General features: G+C 47.9%; 2 protein-coding genes across 4 annotated transcripts in view; both read right to left on the reverse strand.

The window, feature by feature from the left end:
* The window catches only part of PIP4K2B (phosphatidylinositol-5-phosphate 4-kinase type 2 beta), a 32,399-nt gene extending 24,736 nt beyond the window's left edge, over nt 1-7,663 (reverse strand). For 2 of the 3 annotated variants that reach the window (XR_007720104.1, XM_050762779.1), the window contains exon 1: nt 6,997-7,662. Coding sequence is in view for 1 of the 3 variants with exons in the window: in XM_050762779.1 (XP_050618736.1) it covers nt 6,997-7,155 (159 nt within the window). In the remaining 2 variants the exon portion in view is untranslated. Of the gene's footprint in view, nt 1-6,996 lie in introns of all 3 variants that reach the window. The other variant, XM_050762781.1, reaches the window with a different exon arrangement.
* A 515-nt stretch (nt 7,664-8,178) lies between these two features.
* The window catches only part of CWC25 (CWC25 spliceosome associated protein homolog), a 33,888-nt gene continuing 15,602 nt past the window's right edge, over nt 8,179-26,464 (reverse strand). The window contains exons 3-10 of the mRNA XM_050762775.1: nt 23,495-23,731; nt 21,002-21,071; nt 18,762-18,889; nt 18,001-18,064; nt 15,815-16,026; nt 15,344-15,442; nt 10,470-10,631; nt 8,179-9,951 (exon numbers count right to left, since the gene is read on the reverse strand). Of these exons, the coding sequence (XP_050618732.1) occupies nt 9,837-9,951; nt 10,470-10,631; nt 15,344-15,442; nt 15,815-16,026; nt 18,001-18,064; nt 18,762-18,889; nt 21,002-21,071; nt 23,495-23,731 (1,087 nt within the window). The 3' untranslated portion in view covers nt 8,179-9,836. The remainder of the gene's footprint in view (nt 9,952-10,469; nt 10,632-15,343; nt 15,443-15,814; nt 16,027-18,000; nt 18,065-18,761; nt 18,890-21,001; nt 21,072-23,494; nt 23,732-26,464) is intronic.

Genomic DNA, 26,464 nt, shown 5'->3' on the forward strand with positions numbered 1-26,464 from the left:
AGAGAGGGCCACAGAAGCCAATAAATCTACCCGTGTTTACTCCTCCTTTCCATATCTTGCTTTCTCCTTCTCCTGCTATTTGAGTCCCACTGTTCCCTGTGAGGTGGGAAGGCCTGCTAAAAGAAACTTCATTCAAAGGCCTGAGCAGGAACGTTCTCTAAAGATTTTTTTTTGAAACGGAGTCTCGCTCTGTTGCCCAGGCTGGAGTGCAATGGCACAATCTCTGCTCACTGCAACCTCCGTCTCCTGGGTTCAAGCCATTCTCCTGCCTCAGCCTCTTGGGTAGCTGAGATTACAGGCGCACGCCACCACACCTGGCAAATTTTTGTATTTTTAGTAGAGACAGGGTTTTGCCATGTTGGCCAGGCTGGTGTCAAACTCCTGATCTCAAGTGATCCACCCTACTCGGCCTCCCAAAGTGCTGGGATCACAGGCATAAGCCACTGCTCCCTGCCTTCTCCGAAGAATTATTATTTTTTTTTTTGAGATGGACTTTTGCTCTTGTCACCCAGGCTGGAGTGCAATGGCGCGATCTTGGCTCACTGCAACCTCCGTCTCCCGGGTTCAAGCAATTTTCCTGCCTCAGCCTCCCAAGTAGCTGGGATTACAGACATGCGCCACCATGCCCGGCTAATTTTTGTATTTTTAGTAGAGACAGGGTTTCACCATGTTGGCAAGGCTGGTCTTGAACTCCTGACCTCAGGTGATCTACCTGCCTTGGCCTCCCAAAGTGCTAGGATTACAGGCATGCGCCACCACGCCAGTCCCCTCTGAAGATTTATAAAGCAGTAGGGCAAGAGAAAAAGACAGGTAAAGGAGGTCGGTGGCTCATGCCTGTAATCCTAGCACTTTGGAAGACCGAGGCAGGCAAATCGCTTAAGCCCAGGAGTTCAAGACCAGCCACCAGCCTGGGCAACATGGCAAAACCCCGACTCTTCAAAAAATACAAAAATTAGTCAGGTGAGGTGGCATGTGCCTGTAGTCCCAGCTACTCGGGTGGCTAAGGCAGGAGAATCACCTGAGCCTGGGGAGGCAGAGGCTTCACTGAGCCATGATTGTGCCACTGCACTTCAGCCTGGGCGAGAGTGCAAGACTCTGCCTCAAAAAAAAGAAAGAAAGAAAATGTATGGACAGAACAGAACTGGGGTGGAATGTAGGAGAGAAATTGAGCAGACTAAAGAATAAATCTGTCCCTCACACCATACCCAAAAGTGAACTCAAAATGGATTACAGACTTAAATGTAAGAGCTAAAACTATACATACTCCAGCACTATTCACAAGAGCTAAGATGTGAAAACAAATCCATCAGCAGATGATAAAGAAAATGTGGTACACATATACAACAGAATACTATCCAGCCTTAATACAAGAAGGAAATTCTGCAATATGCAACATGGACGAACCTTGAGGACATTACGCTAAGTGAGATCAGCTAGTTGCAGAAAGACATATATTGCATGATTCTCCTTATATCAGGTTTCAAAACAGTCAAATTCACAGAAACAAAGAGTGGAATGGTGGTTGCCAGGGGCTGGGGGCACGGGGAGATGGGGAGTTAATCAGTAGGCATAAAGTTTCAGTCAAGCGAGATGAATACGCTCTAGAGAGCTGCGCTATGACACTGTTCCCATGGTCATCAATAACGTAAATGTACACCTAAAATTTTGTTATGAGAGTAGATCTCATGTTAAATGTTCTGACCACAATAAAATAAAATAAAATAAAGAAAGAAAGAAAGAGCTGAAACTCTAGTTGGGAGGACTACTTGAGGCCAGAAGTTTGAGAACAAAACAAACGAGTAAATCTTCATGACCTTGGGTTAGGCAACGTCTTCTTAGATATAACACCAAAAGCACACACAACAAAAAAACAGATAAATTGGACTTTATTAAAGGTAAAAACTTGAACTTCAAAAGATACCATAAGAAAAATGAAAAAGGCAGGTCAGGTGCAGTGGCTCATGCCTGTAATCCCACCACTTTGGGAGGCCGAGGCGGGGGGATTGCTTGAGGCCAGGAGTTCGAGACCAGTCTGGCCAACACGGCAAAACCCCCATCTCTACTAAAAATACAAAAATTAGCCTGGTGTGGTGGCGGGTCCCTGCAATCCCAGCTACTCAGAAGAATGTGGCAGGAGAATTGCTTGAAGCTGGGAGGCCGAGGTTGCAGTGAGCCAAGATTGTGCCACTGCACTTCAGCCAGGGCGACAGAGCAAAAACTCTATCTCAAAAAAAAAAAAAGAAAAATGAAAAAGACAACTCAATGAATGGGATAAAATATTTGCAAATCATATATATGATAAGGGACCTGTATCTAGAATATAAAAAGAATTCTTATAACCCAATAATAAGAAGACAACCCAATTTAATAATGGGCAAAAAGATTTTTGTAAATGGGCAAAGAATTTAATAGACAATCTCCAAAGAAAAGATACCAGTGAAGGCTGGGGATGGTGGCTCATGCCTGCAATCCCAGTCCTTTTGGAGGCCAAGGCAGGAGGACCACTTGAGGCCAGGAGTTCAGGACCAGCCTGGACAACAAAGTGAGACCCTGTCTCTACAACAACAACAAAAAGAAAATGTACAGGCCGGGCGCGGCGGCGCACGCCTGTAATCCCAGCACTCCGGGAAGCCAAGGCAGGTGGATCACCTGAGGTCAGTAGTTTGAGACCAGCCTGGCCAACATGGTGAAACCCCGTATCTGCTAAGAATACACAAGTTAGCTGGGCGTGGTGGCGGGCACCTGTAATCCCAGGTACTCAGGAAGCTGAGGCAGGAGAATCACTTGAACCCAGGAGGTGGAGGTTACAGTGAACCGAGATCGTGGCACTCCCGCCTGGGTGACAGAGCAAGACTGTCTCAAGGAAAAAAACAAAGAAAAGAATATGTAGGCCGGGCGCGGTGGATCAAGCCTGTAATCCCAGCACTTTGGGAGGCCGAGGCGGGTGGATCACGAGGTCAGGAGATCGAGACTATCCTGGCTAATATGGTGAAACCCCGTCTCTACTAAAAATACAAAAAACTAGCCGGGCGTGGTGGCGGGCGCCTGTAGTCTCAGCTACTTGGGAGGCTGAGGCGGGAGAATGGCGTGAACCCGGGAGGCGGAGCTTGCAGTGAGCCGAGATCACGCCACTGCACTCCAGCCTGGGAGACACAGCGAGACTCCGTCTCAAAAAAAAAAAAAAGAATATGTATAAATGGCCAATAAGTACATGAAAAGATGCTCAACATCATTAGCTATCACAGAAATGCCAATCAAAGTCACAATGAGGCTGGGTGTAGTGACTCATGCCTGTAATCCCAGCACTTCGGGAGGCTGAGGCAGGTGGATCACCTGAGGTCAGGAGTTTGAGACTAGCCTGGCCAACATGGTGAAACCTCATCTCTACTAAAATACAAAAATTAGCCGGGCGTGGTGGCAGGTGCCTGTAATCCCAGCTACTGAGGAAGCTGAAGCAGGAGAATTGCTTGAACCCAGGAGGCGGAGGTTGCGGTGAGCCGAGATCACACTACTGCATTCCAGCCTGGGCGACAGAGTGAGACTCTCTGTCTCGAAAAAAAAAAAAAAAAAATCACAATGTGATACCAATTCACACCCAACAGAATGACTTTAATGTCTTTAAAAAGACAGTAACAAGTGTTGACAAGGATGCAGAGATACCGGAACTCTTATACACTGCTGGTAGACATGTAAAATGGTACAGCCACTTTAGAGAACAGTTTGACAGTTCCTCAAATGGTTAAATACAGAGTTAACATCAACTGCTCCTGCTCCTCTGATCCCCATGGTAAGGTTTCACACATACCTGGTTCTTAAAATGGCCAACAAGTATCAAGCCAGGTCTACCTCCCATAGTCTCCATGCTCCTCTCTGAGGCCATCTCTTCCCTAATTCCAAACCCTTGGAACTGTATTTCATCCACTAAAACACTGGTTTTCGCTCTTCACTAGTTCTTCCCTGACAGGTGCAAAGTCTTCTGACTTTTCTCCTTGTTTCCTACACATTCTTCCTCCACAAAATCCACGGGCTCTCGTCCATGAGAGCAGCTTCTGTGATAACACCAAGTTCAAAGTCCTCTCTTTTTCCACCTAGAAGTAAACCAATCACCTCATGAAAGGGTAACTAACTTTTGCTGTAAAGACATATCCATCGTTCCTATCTGATACACCATTAGCCACAGACTACTAGCATGCCTAAACAGGTGAGAAACTAAAGAAAAGGCAGTATTGCCGGGCGCGGTGGCTCAAGCCTGTAATCCCAGCACTTTGGGAGGCCGAGACGGGCGGATCACGAGGTCGGGAGATCGAGACCATCCTGGCTAACACGGTGAAACCCCGTCTCTACTAAAAAAATACAAAAAACTAGCCGGGCGAGGTGGCGGGCGGCTGTAGTCCCAGCTACTCGGGAGGCTGAGGCAGGAGAATGGCGTGAACCCGGGAGGCGGAGCTTGCTGTGAGCCGAGATCCGGCCACTGCACTCCAGCCTGGGCGACAGAGCGAGACTCCGTCTCAAAAAAAAAAAAAAAAAAAAAAAAAAAAAAAAAAAAAAAAAGAAAAGGCAGTATCTGAAATCTCAGATGACAAAATGTTACCAAGTAGGCTTTTTTTGAAGGGGGGAAATCTCCAAAAAAGTGCAGCAGTCCACCGACAGCAATGTGGCCCTGATCCCTTAGACAAGTGCAAGATTATACACTCTTCTTCTAGGCAGATGTCTCCAGTTTCCAAATGGGGACACTGAAGTACTAGACCTTACTGCAGACCAGGATGAAGCAGTAAAACTTAGGACTAACTGGCCTCTGAAGCGTAGCCTGTCCAGGGCAGTGGTGGGAAGTTCCCATGAGGTGCCTGTTCATTATGTCCAGCTGCACAGATCTTGCTTAAAGTCAATGCCCTTCCAACTAGCCCCTCAAACAAACTTTCAACTTAAAGTTAGCAAAGAAAAAAGATGACCACTTTGTCCAAGAGAGTAGGACTCACAGATACCTAATCATCAGCTATTGAGAAGCTTCATACCCACATCTGGACAGACTCATGCCTGCCTATCGGAACACCATGCATCACACACACTCCCAGGACCTGACATGCATAGGCACATAACCCAGAGCATACACTCACCTTCTCTAACCAGACTATAACTTCCCATCTATCCTGAGACTTGGCTGAGAGAGAGAAAAAGCAACAGGAGGCAAAGAAAACAAGACCAGCCACTCAGGCACCACCCTTGGCTGATACAGTCCCATGGTGCTAGACAATGAGTGGCATCTCTTGCTGTGACCACAGGCAAGCTAATCCTCCACCCGAGGCCTCCTTTTCTTCATGTGTAAAATGAGGGACCCGAAGTTCCTTGTGGCTAGCTGTAATACACCTGACTCTCAGGCCTCTACCAGTTCTCTACAGACGGGTTGCTTTCTGTGAGAAACAGAACTGGCAGAGAGAGGCCTGGTAGAGTGAGAAGCAGGATGCAGAACAAAATCAAGGAGTGACTTCCAGAAAGGGACATGGGGTTCATATTCTGATCACCCAGTTTCCCTAGAAATGCTGTCAGATAACCCCTGGGGCAGCAGGAAGACCGAGTCACAAACTGGGCTGGATTGTTGGCCCGAAGCAGCTCCTAGAGGTCTGGGCATTATACCACTGGTACTCCCTATCCTGGCAGGACCCTCACTAACACCAGTGATGACAGTGAAAACAGTAACCTGCCCAAGACCAAGAAACCACAGAGACCTCAATTTACACGTGCACTTTTCTAAATGACAGGTCAAGATCTAAAACCCTAGCTCAGATTACGGTTCATCCATCTCCACCCAAAGGCACCTTCAGCCCCTCTGCCAAAGCAATGTAAAGTCTTGCTGGCCCTCTTTGTCATCGCTTGGTCTTGTGGGCAATTTCAAGCACTCACAAGTGAACCTAAAGAACTGAAATCCACAGGAAACCCAAGCTTGATCCTCCTTATTCCAAAATTCTAGTTAGTGAAGTTGGTGTTTCGGGTCCTTTGACTTCCTTTGCTCATTCCTAGTGTGGGGATTCATAAAGAAATGGTCAGAAGGCAAAGAGCAAGTGGTTGGAAAAGGGAGAAGAAAGACCCTGAACAAACACCACATAAACAGTCTTCCAGCTCAAACACCCTCAGCATCCAACTTCCTGGCAGGGGCTGTTGAACAATCTCAAAGCACCCTAAGGACCCAGGGGACCGATCTCTCCTATCTAGGGCCATAATCACTATGCATCATCACACCCTTGCAGCCACACAACAGATAAGTCAACATCTTTGAAATGATCACCTTCAAAAACTATGGGAAGTCATATTATTTCTACTATGAATAGTCCCTCCTTATAACCAGGCATCCTCTTCTCTCAAATGGTTAACAGCCATTCTCTCTTCTCCCTAACCCGGAGACACCTGGGTAAAGTGTCTGCTTCAAGGAAGCCTAAGCTTCTCCAGTTAATACATCTTGTTCAAGAGGAAAAAAAAAAGGAAACCCAGGGTGGAGTTCTACATTCAAGGGTAAGGAGGCCTGGAGGATAGGAAAATTTGAGCAGCCACAACAAACGATCAGAAAGAGAGGACTATTTGGGCAGACCACTGCTACTTGACAGAGCTGGCAGCCGGCTATAAGGAACAAGAGGAAATATACATGCAACAAATAGGGTGAGGGAGTAAGAGGAGAAGGTGCAGGGATGAAAGCGACTCCACTGCACCCAGGCCTTGCCTTTGCGCTCCAGGGCTGCCCCAAGCGAGCACGCCACACGCAGAAAGCCAGAAGGGCTGGAGGGAAGGGGAGGTGGCGACGGCAGACTACAGAGACACCAGGCCTCGCGTGGAGTGCGGGGAGTGTACACGGGGCCGAACGGCGTGCAAGGGTGGGGTGGGCGTGCAAGTGGCTTGGCGAGGGGTGGCAAGCGTCACCGGCAGGGCCTGCGGGGCAAAGGCCCAGGGCTGCGGGGGGCGTGGGAGCGCGCGGGGCCGCGCTCAGAGGGGCGCGCAGGAGCTGGTTACCGTGTGGTTCACCCCCCACATCAGGACGCTGAGGATCGGCTCGCTGGCCCGGAATAGCTTCACTTTCTGGCACACGAAATGCTTCTTCTTGGTCTTGGTCTTGCTGGCGCTGAGCGGCGCCACCGCCACCGCCGTGGTGCTGGTGCAGTTAGACGACATGCCCGGGGCGGCGGCGGCGGCGGCGGCGGCGGCGAAAGGGGGGCGGTGGAGACAGCGCACAAGCCAGCGGCCTCAGGCCTCCCCCGGACCGATCCCCACCCCCGCTCCCTTACCGCACCATGGTCGCGCCCGTCCCGTTACCTCCCCACCCCGCCCCGGTGGTTCCGTCCGCCCCACGCCCCGCCCTCCCGCCCCGCCCCGGGGAGCCGGCCAGCCCGCTCCGCACCCCGCCCCCAGGCGGTGCAGCAGCCCTGCCGTCCCCTGGCCCCGTCCTCCCCGCTCGCGTGGTACGGCCCGTCCCGGGGAGGCAGCGGCCGCCCCGCCCGCCCCTCCTCCCCGGGCCTGACAGAAACCCGCCTGGCCTCCGAACGCCTCGGGGCCCCGCACCGGAGCGGGAAGAGGAGGAGGGCTGGGCAGGCGTAGCTGTGGATCGCGGGAGGGGCTCCCCGCCTGGGCCCCCCAACGCCAGGGTTTGGCTCTTTCCCTCAACCCGAATGCCAAGATGGCGGCGACGCCACCGCTCCGGAAGGGAAGGAGGGGCGGGAATGCGAGGAGGGCGGGACGTACCATGCCCACCCCGGGGGAGAGGAGGGACGCAGCCAGGGGAAGAGGAAGTCCAGCCTGGAAAGCCAAGGAACGCCCCCTCGCTCCACCCAAGCGTGGATCTACCCACTCCGCTGGGTCCCGGGCGCGCTCCATCCGCGGGGCACGCCCCTTTTCCCCCAGGGCCAATGAGAAGCAGGCCGGGAACATTGGTTTTTATGAATGGGCCCCGCGCCCACCCACCTGCTGCCTGGTCTCCCCGCAAAGGGTCAGAGCTCAGAGGCCGCCAGCACCTTCGGACACCTATCCCACTAATCGTCTTACTCTGGCTCATTTCGTAAAATCTTTGAGTAAACTGCCCCACGCTTTGTTACATAATTCTCAGATGAGGGATCTCCATATATTCGACACAAATCACAGGTCAACGTTGTTCTTTCTGTATGGAAATTCGTAAATATGGTACTCCACAGGTGGTCGCTCTTTAAACAGTTACAAAAATAAATGTGGCCTTTATTACCAATTAATAAAATAAACATAATTAACCCCGGCATAAGGAAGCATGATGAAGTGATTAAATGAAAAAACTTACATTCTCTAGGGAAAGATCGGGTTTCAAGCATTACAGTGCCTGGCATCGTAAGTGTTGAAAAACAGAAATCCAAATACATTTTAAGCAGAATTAGGAATTAGCAGAACAAGGAAATCGCCCTGCTAATGTGCGGGTCAAGAGGGCCTAGGAGTTCATTGGTCAAATGAGGGCTTCTGGTGAAAGAATAGAGAAGGGAAAAGGAGTAAAGATAGAAGAGTGGCCCCTTGAGGGTTTTTTTTGTTTTTTTAGTACTGACTGAAAGAGACTAGCAAACAACTCCTGAAAATCTGTAATTGTAATCTTCATTTCTTACACAGTAAGAAATGAAGCCGTGAAATAAAAAGCTTCCATTTTATTTTCCTTTAGGAGCCATGGAGCATATTGGCAATTTGGTTCTGACTCCTAAAATCATTTTACTATACCTTTACACTGCCTACATTGGAGACTGCAAGCAGTGGAAAAGAAGATACTCCAGATCCTGTCGATAAACCCAGGCTCCTCCTAAATCAGCCAGATTCAGAGAAAAACGAGCTGGCCTGCCTTATTTTATTCCTTGCCATCAAGGTTCAATGTGGTTCTATTACCCAGTAAAGTCACTGACCAAACAAGGTATTTTCACAAAGCTAACCTTTTTTAAAAGCATGTAAGAATTATACATTTGTACATATACACATTACACTTTTACATCCAAAGATCAAATAGTTAACAGTTCATTTAGGACTGTTTGTATTGTTTGATTTTCCAGATTCTGTCACTCCCTTGGCTTTGACCTAACCTGACATCATTCTGTCACATTATCTTTTTTTTTTTAATTTTTTATTTTTTTTGAGACAAAGTCTCGCTCTGTTGCCCAGGCTGGAGTGCAGTGGTGCGATCTCGGCTCACTGCAAGCTCCGCCTCCCGGGTTCACGCCATTCTCCTGCCTCAGCCTCCCGAGTAGCTGGTACTACAGGCGTCCACCACCATGTCTGGCTAGTTTTTTGTATTTTTAGTAGAGATGGGTTTTCACCATGTTAGCCAGGATGGTCTCGATCTCCTGACCTCGTGATCCACCTGCCTTGGCCTCCCAAAGTGCTGGGATTACAGGCATGAGCCACCGCACCCGGCAACATTATCTTCTGAATCAAGTAAACATGAATTTGTCTCGTAAGCATAATCTATCTGGGTGACACCAGAGAGGTTTCTGAAGGGTCTGGTGTACACTGAGGCAGTGAAATAGGTCTGTTGGCACAGGTAAGAAGGAAGTGGCATGATAAACATCACAACCCCAGGGAACGGCCTTCCAGAGCGGCACAAGCACTCCCACCAAGATGGTCCCGTGCCCATCCATTCAAGAGTCAAAACCCAAAGTTACTGAGTGTCCCACAAAGCAAGTTACACTAGCTCACAAAGGAAGTGAGCTGTTCCAGGACTCGATGGAGCAGGGTCACTTTGAACAGTGGTGGTTTGATATCTGTGAAAGAAGTCATTCGAACTCTTATAAAGAGAATTAAGGGGTCAGCAGCTTCCCTGGAAAATGCAGGAAAACCAATAAGAGAGGGGACAGTTTTCATCTTTTCATAAAGTTCTTCTCCAGAGCTAGCGAAGTTCTCTGTAGAGAGTAGATATTCCGCTTCACCCGATCCTCCAGGGAGGAAGTAGATGCACTCTCCAGCTTCATGCGGCTAGGAAGAGAAGACAGGCAAATGGAAGTCAAAAACATTTTCAATCGGTCAACTATTCTGGCAGTTTCAGAGGAAATAGGTTGTTAGCCATAGAGCAGCTGTAAAACCACAACCTCTTTTAAGCCCCCATAGATAACTTGAGTGACTCCACCTGGAACCAAATGTTTTTAAACCAGTGTCCATGAGGGAAAATGTATCTGTTTTGCAAAATAAGTCAAAGCCTCATTGGAAAAAGGCTTCCTGGGCCATGAATTCTTATTTAAAAGGAAGGTCAAGGAATTTCAATGATTTAGAAAATACCAAATTCACTTTTCCTCCCCTCAAATGAAAAACATCCCACTGTGTGGTCAGAAACGAGGAGTAGCAGCCAAGGTTACAATGCCTGTAACTAGCAGCCTCGTTGCACAAGGCTGGGCTCCATGTGCAAACACAGAAACACTGGAACGTGAACCACCTGCCAGCCTGCCATCTTAAGACCTTCCCCATGAAAGCCCCCGGCAGGAAGAAGATGCACTCACTGGATGAACTTCCCATCCCGGGAGTCCAGCTTCTCTAGCCTCTGCTCCCGTTCCTCATCTTTAGCGTGCCTCTTGAGGATGTTCAGTCTCTCCTCCTCCCGCCATTTGGCGTTTTCCATCATCTCTTGCCGTTTTCGCTCTAATTCCTCTGCGGAGAGTTTTCTGTTGAGCACAGAAACCATCCGATCAGGTCTCTCCCAGCAAAAAACACAGAAGTAGCACAAGAAGCACAGAAGCCAGGTAGCACCCCAAGCTCTCCAGTTCACTGCTCTCTCCAAGTGCAAGGCCAGCCTGAGTTTCCTTCTAACATCCTGGTCAGGAGGTTTCATCCAAATTTCAAAGGCTTTTAGTAAAGTATTCCATAATCTCACTCAGTAATCTCTAGAGTGATTATTATGAAATATGAAATATGAAATAAATTGGGAACTCATCAGGAACCTAAACCTGTAGTAATTATATCCCAATGGTTTGCTCAACAATTTACCAAAGAACAGAAGTCTAGGTTATCCATGTAACTGTTAACATCTACCATCTAACTACCCATTGGAGACTAGAAATTCATGACACAGCCTGTGAGTACATTACTTTAGGACTAAGCTAGAAGCCAGAAGTTGAAGGAATAACTTAGCCTCAGAAAATAATAAATAGGGCCAGGCCTAGAGGCTCACGCCTGTAATCCCAGCACTTTGGGAGGCCGAGGCAGGCAGATCACCTGATGTCAGGAGTTCGAGACCAGCCTGGCCAATGTGGGGAAACCCTGTTTCTACTAAAATTACAAAAATAAGCCAGGTGTGGTGGTGTGTACCTGTAATCCCAGCTACTTGGGAGGCTGAGGCAGGAGAATCACTCGAACCTTGGAGGCAGAGGTTGCAGTGAGCCAAGATCGCACCACTGCACTCCAGCCTGAGCAACAGAGCGAGACTCTGTCTCAAAAAAAAAAAACCCTCCAAACAAAAAACAATTTACTATTAAAAATCTGCTTCAGAGGCCGGGCGCGGTGGCTCACGCCTGTAATCCCAGCACTTTGGGAGGCTGAGGCGCATGGATTACGAGGTCAGGAGATCGAGACCATCCTGGCTAACACAGTGACACCCTGTCTCTACTAAAGAATACAAAAAATTACAAAAACTGGGCATAGTGGCGAGCGCCTATAGTCCCAGCTACTGGGGAGGCTGAGGCAGAATGGCGTGAACCCAGGAGGCGGAGGTTGCAGTGAGCCGAGATTGCACCACTGCACTCCAGCCTGGGCGACAGAGCGAGACTCCATCTCAAAAAAAATAATAATAATAAATAAATAAATAAATCTGCTTCAGAGATAATAAATGAAAGATATTAGAGCATTCAAATGAGAGTAGGAGACTTTAAAAAAAAAATGAAAACGACTGCCAGGCATAGTGGCTCTAGCCCGTAATCTCACCACTTTGGGAGGCTTAGGCAGGAGGATTGCTTGAGTCCAAGAGTTTGAGACCAGCCTAGGTAACAAAGTGAGACCTCCCATCTCTGCTAAAAAAAAAAAAAAAATTTTTTTTTAATTAGCTGGGCGTGGTGGCATACCCTTGTACCCCCAACTAATTGGAAGGCTGAGGTAGGGGGATCAGTTGAACCCAGGAGTTTGAGGCTGCAGTGAGCCATGATCGCCCCAATGCACTCCAACCTAGGCAACACAGTGAGACTTTGTAGGGAGAATAAAGAAGTTATCAAAGAAATAATACAAGAAAATTTCCTAGAACTCAAAGACATGGTTTAGATTGTAGGAAGCAAATACTGACACTAGGAAAAAATACACACATCATACAAGAAAGGAAATGTAACCTCTATATTCTGCTTGGCTTAGGAATGAAAAGTATCAGTAAACAATATTTATGTATCATACAAGTATGAATCCACATACTAATTGAACCAAAAATTCTGATATAACCATACTGAAAAGATAGGGATAGAAGAAACATGGGACAAGGAGTGTATGAAAGCTCATTTACACTAAGAGATTATTTACTATACCAGTAAGAAAATATCTGGGCTGGGCACATTGGCTCATGCCTGTAATCCTAGCACTTTGGGAGGCCAAGGCAGGCAGATCATGAGGTCAGGAGATCAAGACCATCCTGGCTAACACAGTGAAACCCCTGTCTCTACTAAAAATACAAAAAATTAGCTGGGCGTGGTGGCGGGCACCTGTAGTCCCAGCTACTCGGGAGGCTGGGGCAGGAGAATGGCGTGAACCTGGGAGGTGGAGCTTGCAGTGAGCCAAGATCGCACCACTGCACTCCAGCCTGGGCAACAGAGTGACACTCCGTCTCAAAAAAATAAAATAAAAAAATAAAACAGTAAGAATATATCTAAGATCTGGCCAGGTGCGGTGGCTCACACCTGTAATCCTAACACTTTGGGAGGCCAAGGCAGGTGGATTCCCTGAGCTCAGGAGTTCGAGACCAACCTGAGCAACACATTGAAACCCCATATAAACTAAAAATACAAAAATTAGGGTCAGGTGCTGTGGCTCATGCCTGTAATCCCAACACTTCGGGAGGCCGCAGCAGGCAGATCACCTGATGTCAAGAGTTCAAGACCAGCCTGACCAATATGGTGAAACCTCATCTCTACTAAAAAATACAAAAATTAGCTGGGCATGGTGGCATGTGCCTGTAGTCCCAGCTACTCAAGAAGCTGAGGCAGGAGAATTGCTGGAACCCAGGAGGCAGATGTTGCAGTGAGCCAAGATCATGCCACTGCACAGCAGCCTGGGCAATAGAGCGAGACTCGATCTCAAAAAAAAAGGCTGGGCGCGGTGGCACTCTGGGAGGCCAAGGCAGGCAGATCACCTGAGGTTGGGAGTTCGAGATCAGCCTGACCAACATAGAGAAAGCCCGTCTCTACTAAAAATACAAAACTTAGCTGGGCGTGGTGGCGCATGCTGTAATCCCAGCTACTTGGGAGGCTGAGGCGAGAGAATCACTTGGACCCAGGAGGCAGAGGATGTGGTAAGCCGAGATTCGGTCATTGCACTCCAGCCTCAGCAACAAGAGTGAAACTCCATCTCAAAAAAAAAACAAAAAAATAGCTGGGCATGGCATCGTGTGCCTGTAGTCCCAGCTACTAGGGAGGCTGGGACAGAAGAATCACTTGAACCTAGGAGGCAGAAGTTGTAGTGAGCCAATATTGTGGCACTGCACTCCAGCCTGAGAGACAGAGCGAGATGCTGTCTCAAAAAAAAAAAGAAGAAAGAAAGAAAAAAGAAAATATCTAGTATCTAAAATTGATGGATGAAGAGGCAGCAACATATTTGTATTTTTAGGAATACATAGTATGAAAAGAAACTACTGAAGGCCGGGCGCGGTGGCTCACGCCTGTAATCCCAGCACTTTGGGAGGCCGAGGCGGGTGGATCACAAGGTCAGGAGATCGAGACCACGGTGAAACCCCGTCTCTACTAAAAATACAAAAAATTAGCCGGGCGCGGTTGTGGGCGCCTGTAGTCCCAGCTACTCGGGAGGCTGAGGCAGGAGAATGGCGTGAACCCGGGAGGCGGAGCTTGCAGTGAGCCGAGATCGCGCCACTGCACTCCAGCCTGGGCGACAGAGCGAGACTCCGTCTCAAAAAAAAAAAAAAAAAAAAAAAAAAAAAAAAAAAGAAAAGAAACTACTGAAAAAGCTGAAAGTAGTTGCCTTTGGGTAGCATGACTGAAAGTGGGGTCAGGCAAAGCAAAGAACTACTAGCTTTTGTTTTTTTTTAATGTTTTTAAAATAATTTTTTTTAGAGATAGTGTCTTATTATGTGCTCAGATTGGTCTGGAACTCCTGGCCTCAAGTGATCCTCCTGCCTTGGCCTCTCAAACTGCTGGGATTACAGGTATGAGCCACCACACCCAGCAAGAATAATTGAGGGTTTTTTTTTTTGTAATTTAAGAGACAGGGTCTTGCTCTGTCACCCAAGCAAAACTGCAGTGGCTTGATCATAGCTCACTGCAACCTTAATCCCTTGACCTTAAATGATCCTCCTTGCCTTAGCCTCCCAAAGCGCTGGGATTACAAGCATGGACCACTGTGTCTGGCTTGGTTTTTGTAAAGAGATTTTTTTTTTTTTTTTTTTTTTTTTTTTGAGACGGAGTCTTGCTCTGTCACCCAGGCTGGAGTGCGGTGGCCGGATCTCTGCTCACTGCAAGCTCCGCCTCCCGGGTTTACGCCATTCTCCTGGCTCAGCCTCCCGAGTAGCTGGGACTACAGGCACTCGCCACCTCGCCCGGCTAGTTTTTTGTACTTTTTAGTAGAGACGGGGTTTCACCGTGTTAGCCAGGATGGTCTCGATCTCCTGACCTCGTGATCCGCCCGTCTCGGCCTCCCAAAGTGCTGGGATTACAGGCTTGAGCCACCGCGCCCGGCCGAGATTTTTTTTTTTTCTTTTTTTTGGAGACGAAGTCTCGCACTGTCGCCTGGGCTGGTGTGCAGTGGTGCGATCTCGACTCGCTGTAACCTCCGATACCTGGGTTCAAGCAATTCTCCTGTCTCAGCCTCCCAAATAGCTGGGATTACAGGCATGCGCCACCATGACCAACTAATTTTATATTTTTAGTAGAGACGGGGTTTCACCATGTTGGTCAGGATGATCTCTAACTCCTGACCTCAGGTGATCCACCCACCTCAGCCTCCCAAACTGCTGGGATTACAAGCATGAGCCACCACGCCCAGCCTTACCTTGCCCTTTCAATGTGCCTCACATGGATAGAGGTAGGGGACGCAGACCCTTACAGGCTGACAAGATAAATAAAAGTTGGTTTGTCGAAAAGGTAATGATGGATTATCCATTTGCCCTGGTTTGGGCCCCTTCTAGATTCAGGCCTGCAGAATGTGAAGTTAATCAACTAGGCTCCTGACTCACCTGGTATATCCGGGAGCATGTCGCCTTTGGTAGACCTCTTTTTTAGGTGATGGGCTCCTAGTTTGGCCTGTCTCTCTCCTGTTCACCTTAGAGTTGTGCCTGTAACAGACACAGAGAGGAAAAAGCCTTTTTAATCCAGGGGCTTACATTGAATCTCTCAAACAATGCAAGATGAGCTAATGGTCTTAGAGGTATAATCTAAGCAGAGGGCACAAGTATGAGAAAAATAAAGGTATAGGGTTTGATGTCAGACTCACCCAGAGCTCCCAAAGCACAGTATACACCTACAGATATGTAGCTTTGGATGCCTGAGCTTTACATAGAGGTGGAAAAAAAATGATGTAAAGGAAATACCAAAGCAAAGACATTTGGGAAAGTCGATGGATGGACATCTCCAAAAGCAAAAGCAAATGCCTGCAGGGACCATGCCCCCACAGTCACAGGTTATTTCCCAGTGAATCCCACACTCACGGTTTGCTGGGCCTTGGGGACCATGACCTTCTGCCCGGGGATGGAGACCTCCTGTCCCGGGACCCTGCTTCCCTGGTACTCTTCTTGCTTGCATGTCTGGGGGGTGAGTAGGAGGAGCTTCTGGATCTGGAATGGTTCTTCATCCCATGCCCTCTCTTTTGCTCGGCTGTCAGAGGACCCTGAAGACCCTGGTTACGGTCAGAGTTCCTGACCTACGTCATTAAGGAAAAGAGAAATTATTCACCTGGAAAATCCAGCGATTCAGGAGAAAATGCAGCCGGGCACGGTGGCTCACGTCTGTAATCCCAGCACTTTGGGAGGCCTAGGCGGGTGGATCACCTGAGGTCAGGAGTTTGAGACCAGCCTGGCCAACATGATGAAACCCCATCTCTACTAAAAATACAAAAATTAGCCGGGCCTGGTTGTAGGCACCTGTAATCCCAGCTACTCGGGAGGCTGAGGCAAGAGAATTGCTTAAACCCGGGAGGCATAGGTTGCAGTGAGTCGAGATCGCGCCACTGCACTCCAGCCTGGGCGACAGAGCAAGACTCCGTCTCAAAAGAAAAAAAGAAAAGGCAGTGAAACAGGAGATGTTACATAAGGAGCTCATTGGGCACACCAGTATCATCACATAGAATTATCACAGAGAACTGTATAAACTTAGTTATCTGCAGAATCCCCTAAAAGAATCTCCTTCAGTCAGCCAGGTGCAGTTGTTCACACCTTTAATCCCAACACTTTGGGAGATGGAGGCAGGAGGACTGCCTGAGATCAAGAGTTTGACACCACTCAGAACAACTAGTGAGACCCTGTCTCTACAAAATATTTAAAAATTAGTTGGGTATGGTAGGTCCAGCCTGGGCGACAGAGCGAGACTCCCTCTCAAAAAAAAAAAAGAAAAGAATATACCTGGCTTGGGTCTTCACTATAGGTTAAGGAAGAGCAAGACGCAGAAGCATGGAGGACAGGACCTAAGGTTAAAAATACAGAAATACGAGGCCGGGCACAGTGGCTCACGCCTGTGATCCCAGAACTTTGGGAGGCTGACGTGGGCAGATAGCTTGAAGCCAGGAGTTCGAGACCAGCCTGACCAACTTGGAGAAACCCCATCTCTACTAAAAATACAAAAAATAGCCAGGCATGGTGGCGGGCACCTGTAATCCCAGCTACTCAGGACAATCGCTTGAACCCAGGAGGCAGATGTTGCAATGAGCTGAGATTGCGCCACTGCACTCCAGCCTGGGCGACATGGAGAAACCCCGTCTCTACTAAAAATACAAAATCAGCTGGGTGTGGTGGCACATGCCTGTAATCCCAGTGACTCGGGAGGCTGAGGCAGGAAAATCGCTTGAACCCAGGAGGTCGAGGTTGCAGTGAGCTGAGATCGTGCCATCACACTCTAGCCTGGGCAAGAAGAGTGAAACTCCATCTCAAAAAAAACACAAAAATACAGAAATACAGAAGGCAAGCCAGGTGCCTTGAGCTTGCCCTTCCAGCTACTCAGAAGATTGCTTAAGCTCAGGAGTTTGAGACCAGCCTGGGCAAAATAATGATGCGCTGCTACTCAAAAAAAAAAAAAAAAACAGCCGATTTATGTTTGTCAAAAATCATCAACCTATACACTTAGGCGAGGCACACTGGCTCACGCCTGTAATCCCAGCACTTTGGGAGACCAAGGCGGGAGGATCACCTGAGGTCAGGAGTTCAAGACCATCCTGGCCAACAGGCAAAACCCTGACTCTACTAAAAATACAAAAATTAGCTGGGCATGGTGGTGGGCGTCTGTAATCCCAGCTACTTGGGAGGCTAAGGCAGGAGAATAGCTTGAACCCAGGAGGCAGAGGTTGCAGTGAGCCAAGATCACGCCACTGTACTCCAGCCTGAGTGACAAGCGAGATTCTGTCTAAAAAAAAAAAAAAAAAAAAAAAAAACCGCCTATACACTTAAAATATGTGCATTTCATGTAAATTATTTGTAGAGGGATGGGTAGAATGCCTCAATGCCCCATTGGTGGTTTAGTCTCTCTGCTCAGAGGGTCGTCAGCCACAAGAAGATGCTCAGGGATAAGAAGGGACCTGTTTCCCAGCAGCCCAGGCTTCACTGCCCACCTCCCTGCTATCCACATTGTCCAAGTGGCATATCCCACAGTCCTATAGTCACTCCTTTCAAGGAGCCCACATCCCTACCTGTAAGCCATATCCAGGGACTTTGGACAAAACAGGGGAGGAATTTGCCATCCTCTTCTGAGATCTAAGAGATTAAAATACACAGTCATTGAAAAAGAAAATACATATAGGTCCAATTTAAGTATCTTATGCTGAACCATGCTTCTTGCTTCCAATGTGACCTTTCCGCCTCCCAGCTGTTACCTGGCAGTACGTTTCTCTATTTGAACTGTTTATGCCGAAAGATGCATCAGCACAGTCAAATTTTCCTGTGAAAAAGTGTGGGCCTCGCTTCTAAGCCCCAACGCCTGAAGACATTCTCCTCTCACTTCATGCTGCTATTCCGGGGATGAATAGTGACTCAGCAGCGGCGGAGCTGACTGCTCCCACGGGAAGACACGCAGAATGGGACCACATGGGCCACCGTCCATTAAAAATAGCATATATAAAGCCCACTTCAGTCTTGAAGGAATCCTAAGCTGAGATGAAACAGTCACCCCCAGGATGTCTGACCTACCTAAGACCTACTAGGCTAAAGTCAGCTCCATTAAGGGTCTCTCTCCAGCAGCATGGCCGAGATACCCACTCACATTTAGCATCTCCAAGGAACTCTAGCATTAGATGGCAAGCTCTGTGGGCACAGGGCCCATGTTCTAGTATTCATTACTGAATGCCCAGTACCTGGCAGCTCCCAGCACAGGGCAGGTGTTCATGTCTGTGGAATGAATGAGTGAATGAGCAAGTGAATCAACGAGAAGGGAGGCCAGTCGCCACATGCTCACCTCCCTGCACTGTGCTCATCCTCACTGCTGGAACGATCACTACTCGAGCTTCTGTGCTTATGTTTCTTGTGCTTCTTTTTCTTCTCCTTCTTTTTCTTCTTCTCCTTTTTCTCCAGACTCATTTGCAACTGGAAAATGCCGAGAACACAAACACACAAGATTACTGAGACCAGCCAGTGCCTGTAATTCCAGCACTTTGGGAGGCCAAGTCGAGCAGATCATCACTTGAGATCCGGAGTTGGAGACCAGCCTTGCCAACATGGCAAAACCCCGTCTCTACTAAAAATACAAAAATTAGCTGGGCACCTGTAATGGCAGCTACTTGGGAGGCTGAGGTACAAGAATCACCTGAACCGGGAGGCAGAGGTTGTAGTGGGCCGAGATTGTGCCACTGCACTCCAGCCTGGGCGACAGAGTGAAACTGTGTCTCAAAAAAAAAAAAAAAAAAGATTACTGGCTGGGCATGGTGGCTCACTCCTGTAATCCCAGTACTTTGGGAGGCTGAGGCGGGAGGATCACAAGGTCAGAAGTTCAAGATCAGCCTGGCCAATATGGTGAAACCCCATCTCTACTAAAAATACAAAAATTAGCAGGGTGTGGTGATGTGTGCTTGTAGTCCCAGTTACTCAGGAAGCTGAGGCAGAAGAATCACTTGAACCCAGGAGGCAGAGGTTGCAGTGAGCCAAGATCGCACTGCTGCACTCTAGCAGCCTGGGTGACAGAGTGAGACTCCATCTCATTAAAAGAAAAAAAAAAAAAAAAGCCCAGGCACGGTGGCTCACACCTGTAATCCCAGCACTTTGGGAGGCCGAGGTGGGCAGATCACGAGGTCAGGAGATCGAGACCATCCTGGCTAACACAGTAAAACACCATCACTACTAAAAACACAAAAAATTAGCTGGGCGTGGTGGCAGGCACCTGTAGTCCCAGCTACTCGGGGGGCTGAGGCAGGAGAATGGTGTGAACCCAGGAGGCGGAGCTTGCAGTCAGCTGAGATCACGCCACTGCACTCCAGCCTGGGCAACAGAGTGAGACTCCACCTCCAAAAAAAAAAAAAAAGATTACTGAGACCCCAGTCAGTCTCCTTTGAGGGGCGTGGCTCATGCACAAACTGCCTGACTCCATGCCTCTGAGTCTACAGAAGTCCAGGACATTATGGGGGTTCCCTGTCAACACACCAGGGGAAGGGTCTTAACACAGGCTGTGCACTAACAACCCCAACTACTGAACTGGTATCTGGTAGGTGAGACTAAGAATTTGTGTTTTTAAACAGTCACCAAAACCACTGCCTAGGAGTTTCCATTCTGTGTCAAAGGAATTCCCATTCCATTGAAAGCAGTCAGGAACTGCAAGGTCAAGCTTTAATTTTCCTTACCAACTGATCCAAGACACAATTACATAATATGTCATGTGAATAAGTGGGCCCTAGAAGCCTTTTTTTTTTTTTGAGACAGAGTTTCGCTCTTGTTGCCCAGGCTGGAGTGCAATGACACGATCTTAGCTCACTGCAACCTCCATCTCCTAGGTTCAAGCGATTCTCCTGCCTTAGCCTCCCCTTAGCTAGGATTACAGGCATGCACCACCACCCCGGCTAATTTTGTATTTTTAGTAGAGACTGGGTTTCTCCATGTTGGTCAGGCTGGTCTTGAACTCCCGACCTCGGGTGATCCACCCACGCCCAGCCCCTGGAAGCTTTATACCATGACCAAGGGCATCCTCGGACCTCCTGAACACACCGAATGGTAATGCTTTCCACACGCTTAGCCCACACTCTTTTTCTGGAAAAATGACATCACATGGTGCATTCTCCCACCCAAAAGACTTTCAACCAAAATCAAGTTTACTTAAGCTTAACAAATTAAGATTACATAAAATAACCAGCCTCACCAATATGAAGAAACCCCATCTCTACTAAAAATACAAAATAAGCCGGGCATGGTGGCACATGCCTGTAATCCCAGCTACTAGGGAGGCTGAGGCAGGAAAATCACTTGAACCCAGGAGATGGAGGTTGCGGTGAGCCGAGATCGCACCATTGCACTCCAGCTTGGGCAACAAGATTGAAACTCCGTCTCAAAAAAAGAAAAAGATTACATAAAATAGCCACGAGATGGTCTCTAAAAGACAAAAGTTTTAGAGGCCATTCTGTTTTCCCCCGGTAAGTTGAGAGTAAATGGAGAGAGGTTCTCACGTTATATGGCTAAAAGATGCTCTTGGTGCTTATCTGATACACTACTTACCAATTCTTTGATTTTCTTCATTTTCACTGGATTATTTAATACCTCTCGTTTTTTCTCCTCCTCCTTCTTCCTAAATAGAGATAATTATAAAATTCATGACTATTTCTTTTCTCCAAATTCTATGGAGTATGACCTGGGTGTGGTGGTGTGCACACCTGTAATCCCAGCTACTTGGGAGACTGTGGGAGGAGAATCGCTTGAACCTGGGAGGCGGAGATTGCAGTGAGCCAAGATCGTGCCACTGCACTCCAGCCTGGGCGATAGAGTAAGACTCTTGTCTCTAAAAAAAAAAAAAAAAAATCTACATGATGATGGGGCTGGGTGCAGTGGCTCATCTCACACCTGTAATCCCAACACTCTGGGAGGCTGAGGCAGGCAGATCACTTGAGGTCAGAAGTTCAAGATCAGCCTCGCCAACATGGTGAAACCTCGTCTCTAACAAAAAAAACCCCACAAAAATTAGCCAGGTGTGGTAGCACACACCTACAGTCCTGGCTACTCGGGAGGCTGAGGTGGGAGAATAACTTAAACCCAGGAGGCAGAGGTTGCAGTGAGCTGAGATTGTGCCATTGCACTCCAGTCTGGGTGACAGAGTGAGACCCTGTCTCAAAAAAAATAAATAAATAAAAAACTACATGATGGTGTCAAAGCCAAAAATCTCCCCCAAATATAAGAGATTGTCTCAAAAAAAAAAAAAAAAAAAAAAAGAGTCATGCTCAGTCGTCCAGGCTGCAGTACACTGGCATGATCACGGCTCACTGCAGCCTTGATCGCCTGGGCTCAAGTGATAGTGCCACATCAGCTTCCCAAGTAGCTGGGACTATAGGCACCCACCACCATGCCCAGCTAATTTTTGTATTTCTTATAGAGATGGGGTTTCACCATGTTGCTCAGGCTGATCTCAATTTCTTGGGCTCAAGCAATCCATCCATCTCAGCCTCGCTAAGTGCTGGGATTACAGGTGTGATCCACTGTACCCAGCTGTGAGTTGTTTTTGATAGGTATAGAATTTCAATTCAGAATGGCGAAAGAGTTCTGGAGACGGGCTGTGGTGATGGTTGCCCAACACTGTGAATGTATTTATTTATTTATTTTGAGACAGAGTCTTGCTCTGTTGCTCAGGCTAGAGTGCAGTGGTGCAATCTCAGCTCACTGCAAGCTCCGCCTCCCGGGTTCACACCATTCTCCTGCCTCAGCCTCTCGAGTAGCTGGGACTACAGGCGCCCGCCACCACGCCCGGCTAATTTTTTGTATTTTTAGTAGAGACGGGGTTTCACCATGTTAGCCAGGATGGTCTCAATCTCCTGACCTTGTGATCCACCGCCTCGGCCTCCCAAAGTGCTGGGATTACAGGCACAAGCCACCGCGCCCAGCAACACTGTGAATGTATTTAATACACTGAACTGTACACATGAAAATGGTTAAAATGGGACATTCTATGTTACGTATATTTTACCACGATAAACTAAGACACTAAAAAAATGGGACAAAATATTTGCAACCTATACAATATCTTTGATAAATAACTATTTTTTCTTTTGTTTTATTCCAGGATATGGTTAAGATAAATAACTTTAAAGATAATTTGCAAAAGAAAAACTGTAACTAGGCCAGACATGGTGGCTCATGCCTGTAATCCCAGCACTTAGGGAGGCCGAGGTGGGCGGATGACCTGAAGTCAGGAGTTGGAGACCAGCCTGGCCAACATGGCAAAACCCCATTTCTAATAAAAATACAAAAATTAGCCGGACGTGGTGGTGGGCACCTGTAATCCCAACTATTTGGGAGGCTGAGGCAGGTAGAATTGCTTGAACCCAGGAGGTGGAGGTTGCAGTGAGCTGAGACCGCGCCACTATACTCCAGGCTGGGCAACAGAGCGAGACTCCGTCTCAAAAAAAAAAAAAAGAAAAGAAAAGAAAAGAAAAAAAACTGTAAATAAAAAATAAACATATTTAAACGTTGAATCTTATATACTGGAATTAAAATGCAAACTAAACTAAAATAAATAATAATATGCACAGTCTATCTTCATTTAGCACCCAAACTGCAACTCTAATATTACATACTAGGGTTTCAAGTAAGATTTGCAAGTTTCTTTTTGAAGGGTTCTTCTTCCCTTCCCCTCACCACCTGAAAAAAGAAATGTGGGTAAGAAGGCCTGTTTACCCACTTGGCCAGCACTACACATATTCCCAAGCTTCTAAGAAGGTGACAACCTTTTTCACCTTGTTTCTGACTCCTATTTTTGTTTAAGGGCCAAAGGTAAATGAATAAAGCTGGGCTGGTGCATTGGCCAGTATCTTTGCATATGGCCTAGGTCAGGCAGGCACACTTACTAGAGCCTCCTTCCCAGCATCAGGAAGCCCAAATGGAAACAAATCATTTATATGGCAGATAAAAGCAAAGGGAAAACTGTAAAGCAAGAGAATCAATGGCCTTAGCAGGTTCTCAAAGCATCTGCAACAAACCCCCTTCCCAGCCCCCCATTAGTACCTGATGATGAACAGTGGGTCCTCCCGGATCTTGCTGGCCATGTCAAGAAGGGAATTGGCACCTGATGGGGCAAAGATAGAGCCTGGGAGGAGTCCTGTTTCAGAAGAGCAGCCTGCCTCCTTCTCCTCCATCTTCTCAAAAACATATTTGTCAATGGGGCGCCCCAGCAGGTACTCATCACGGTTCACCATCCCACCAGGACCCTGGTACATCCAGTCCAACTTTTCTTCTTTTTTCCTGGTTCAAGGGAAGAAAAAGAAATAGAATTTCTTTAAAAAGCAGACTTCTGCAAACCTACACATAAAACCTGAACACAAGGGAGAGAGAACCACAGCTGATCAGAGAATTCATTCTACTGGCACCTACCATGCAATAAACACAGCACCCTGGCAGTGGCCGGCATCAAGAAATAGTGTGGGTTGAGGGCCGGGTGCCGTGGTTCACGCCTGTAATCCCAGCACTTTGGGAGGCAGAGGCGGGCAGATCACGAGGTCAGGAGATCGAGACTATCCTGGCTAACATGGTGAAACCCTGTCTCTACTAAAAAATACAAAAAAATTAGCCAGGCGTGGTGGCAGGCGCCTTGTAGTCCCGGCTACTCAGGAGGCTGAGGTAGGAGAATGGCGTGAATCTGGGAGGCGGAGCGTGCAGTGAGCCGAGATCACGCCACTGCACTCCAGCCTCGGTGACAGAACGAGACTCCGTCTCAAAAAAAAAAAAAAAAAAGAAATAGTATGGGTCGCGTTCTGTGGCTCATGCCTGTAATCCCACCACTTTGGGAGGCTGAAGCGGGCGGATCACTTGAGGTCAGGAGTTCGACACTAGCCTGGCCAACATAACAAAACCCGGTCTCTACTAAAAATACAAAACATTAGCCAGGCATGGTGGTGGATGCCTGTAATCCCATCTATTCGGAGGGGTGAGGCAGGAAAATCACTTGAACCTGGGAGGCAGAGGTTGCAGTAAGATGACGCCACTGCACTCCTGCCGGGGTGACGGAGCCAGACCTTGTCTCAAATAAATAAATAAATGGTGCCTGTCCTCATGAGGCTTACAAGTGAATGGAGAGAGAATATTCACACACATAAAGCAATTTATAAGGAAAACCAGTGTTCCTCAACATGGGGCGTGGATCTTGGCTCAGAGCTCCTCAAGTGTCCTTTACAAGGTCTTTATATTTTGCTTTCATTTCCAAGATGACCTAAAACACTGAACAAGCACATTCTACACCACCATCTTACCATCAAGAACAATTTCAATGACCACATACGCAGTTGCATTGATTGTGCATCTTGGTGCTCGCGGGCACTCAGACAACAGCGGTAACACTACACATTCGAGGGCATGATGGGAAAAAATCAGAGGTAACTGAGTAAGTGACACTTTCAAGCCAAAAGAGCCAAACACTGAATACATGAATCATTAGGTAACTATCTGGGATTCACAAGTGAATAAACCCTGATCTCGCCATCTAGGGGCCAAATTAAGTCACAGCATCATGCCACACAAACATTTCCCTGGGGTTCTGGGAGAAAAAGTGGTGAGAAAGTGGAACCCTCATACCACAGACAGTAAAGGCAGGCTACATTCATAAGAGCATGCGTGGAAGCAGCCAACACTACATTCACACTGCAAGCAGAAAAGTAGTTTCATCGACAGTATTATCTATAACCTGAAATTAAATGTTTTTTGAATATGACTTTTTTGTGCTTTTTTTATTTTTTATTTATTTTTTTTGAGACGGAGTCTCGCTCTGTCACCCAGGCTGGAGTGCAGTGGCTGGATCTCAGCTCACTGCAAGCTCCACCTCCCGGGTTTACGCCATTCTCCTGCCTCAGCCTCCCAAGCAGCTGGGACTACAGGCGCCCGCCACCTCGCCCGGGTAGTTTTTTGTATTTTTTAGTAGAGATGGGGTTTCACCGTGTTAGCCAGGATGGTCTCTATCTCCCGACCTCGTGATTCGCCCGTCTCGGCCTCCCAAAGTGCTGGGATTACAGGCTTGAGCCACCGCGCCCGGCCATTTTTTTTTTTTTTTTTAAGACACAGGGTCTCACTCTGTCACCCAGGCTGGAATGCAGTGGTGCGATCATGGCTCACTGAAGCCTTGAACTCCTGGGCTCAAAAATCCTCCTGCCTCAGCCTCCCAAGTAGCTGGGACTACAGGGATGCACCACCGTGCCTCCCTGATTTTTTCTTTTTTCTTTTTTTTTTTGAGACGGAGTCTTGCTCTGTCACCCAGGCTGGAGTGCTGTGGCCAGATCTCAGCTCACTGCAAGCTCCGCCTCCCGGGTTCACGCCATTCTCCTGCCTCAGCCTCCCGAGTAGCTGGGACTACAGGCGCCCACCACCTCGCCCGGCTAGTTTTTTGTATTTTTTTAGTAGAGATGGGGTTTCACCATGTGAGCCAGGATGGTCTCGATCTCCTGACCTCGTGATCCGCCCGTCTCGGCCTCCCAAAGTACTAGGATTATAGGCTTGAGCCACCGCACCCGGCCAATTTTTTCAATGCTTATAGAGATGGGACTTGCCATGTTGCCCAGGCTGGTCTCAAACTACTGGCCTCTAGTGATCCTCCTGCCTCAGCCTCCCAAAGTGCTGGGATTAGTGGTGAGGCACCGTGCCCAGCCTGAACATGACCTTTTAAATGTGTATACTTGTTTTTGAGGCTATGTAACAACTGTGAGCATAAAGAATGTTTTCCTAGCTGCATGCTTGGACATTTTTAGTAAGAATAATTTAAACCAACACTGGACAGCCATGACTCTTTTTCTTTTTTTTCCCAGATGAAGTCTCACTCTGTTGCCCAGGCTGGAGTACAGTGGTGCAATCTTGGCTCACTGCAACCTCTGCCTCCCGGGTTCAAGTGATTCTCCTGCCTCAGCCTCCTGAGTAGCTGGGACTATAGGCATATGCCACCAAGACTGGCTAATTTTTCATACTTTTAGTAGATGGGGTTTTACCACGTTGGCC

The sequence above is a fragment of the Macaca thibetana genome, chromosome 16 (assembly GCF_024542745.1).
Source record: "Macaca thibetana thibetana isolate TM-01 chromosome 16, ASM2454274v1, whole genome shotgun sequence".
NCBI lineage: Eukaryota > Metazoa > Chordata > Mammalia > Primates > Cercopithecidae > Macaca > Macaca thibetana.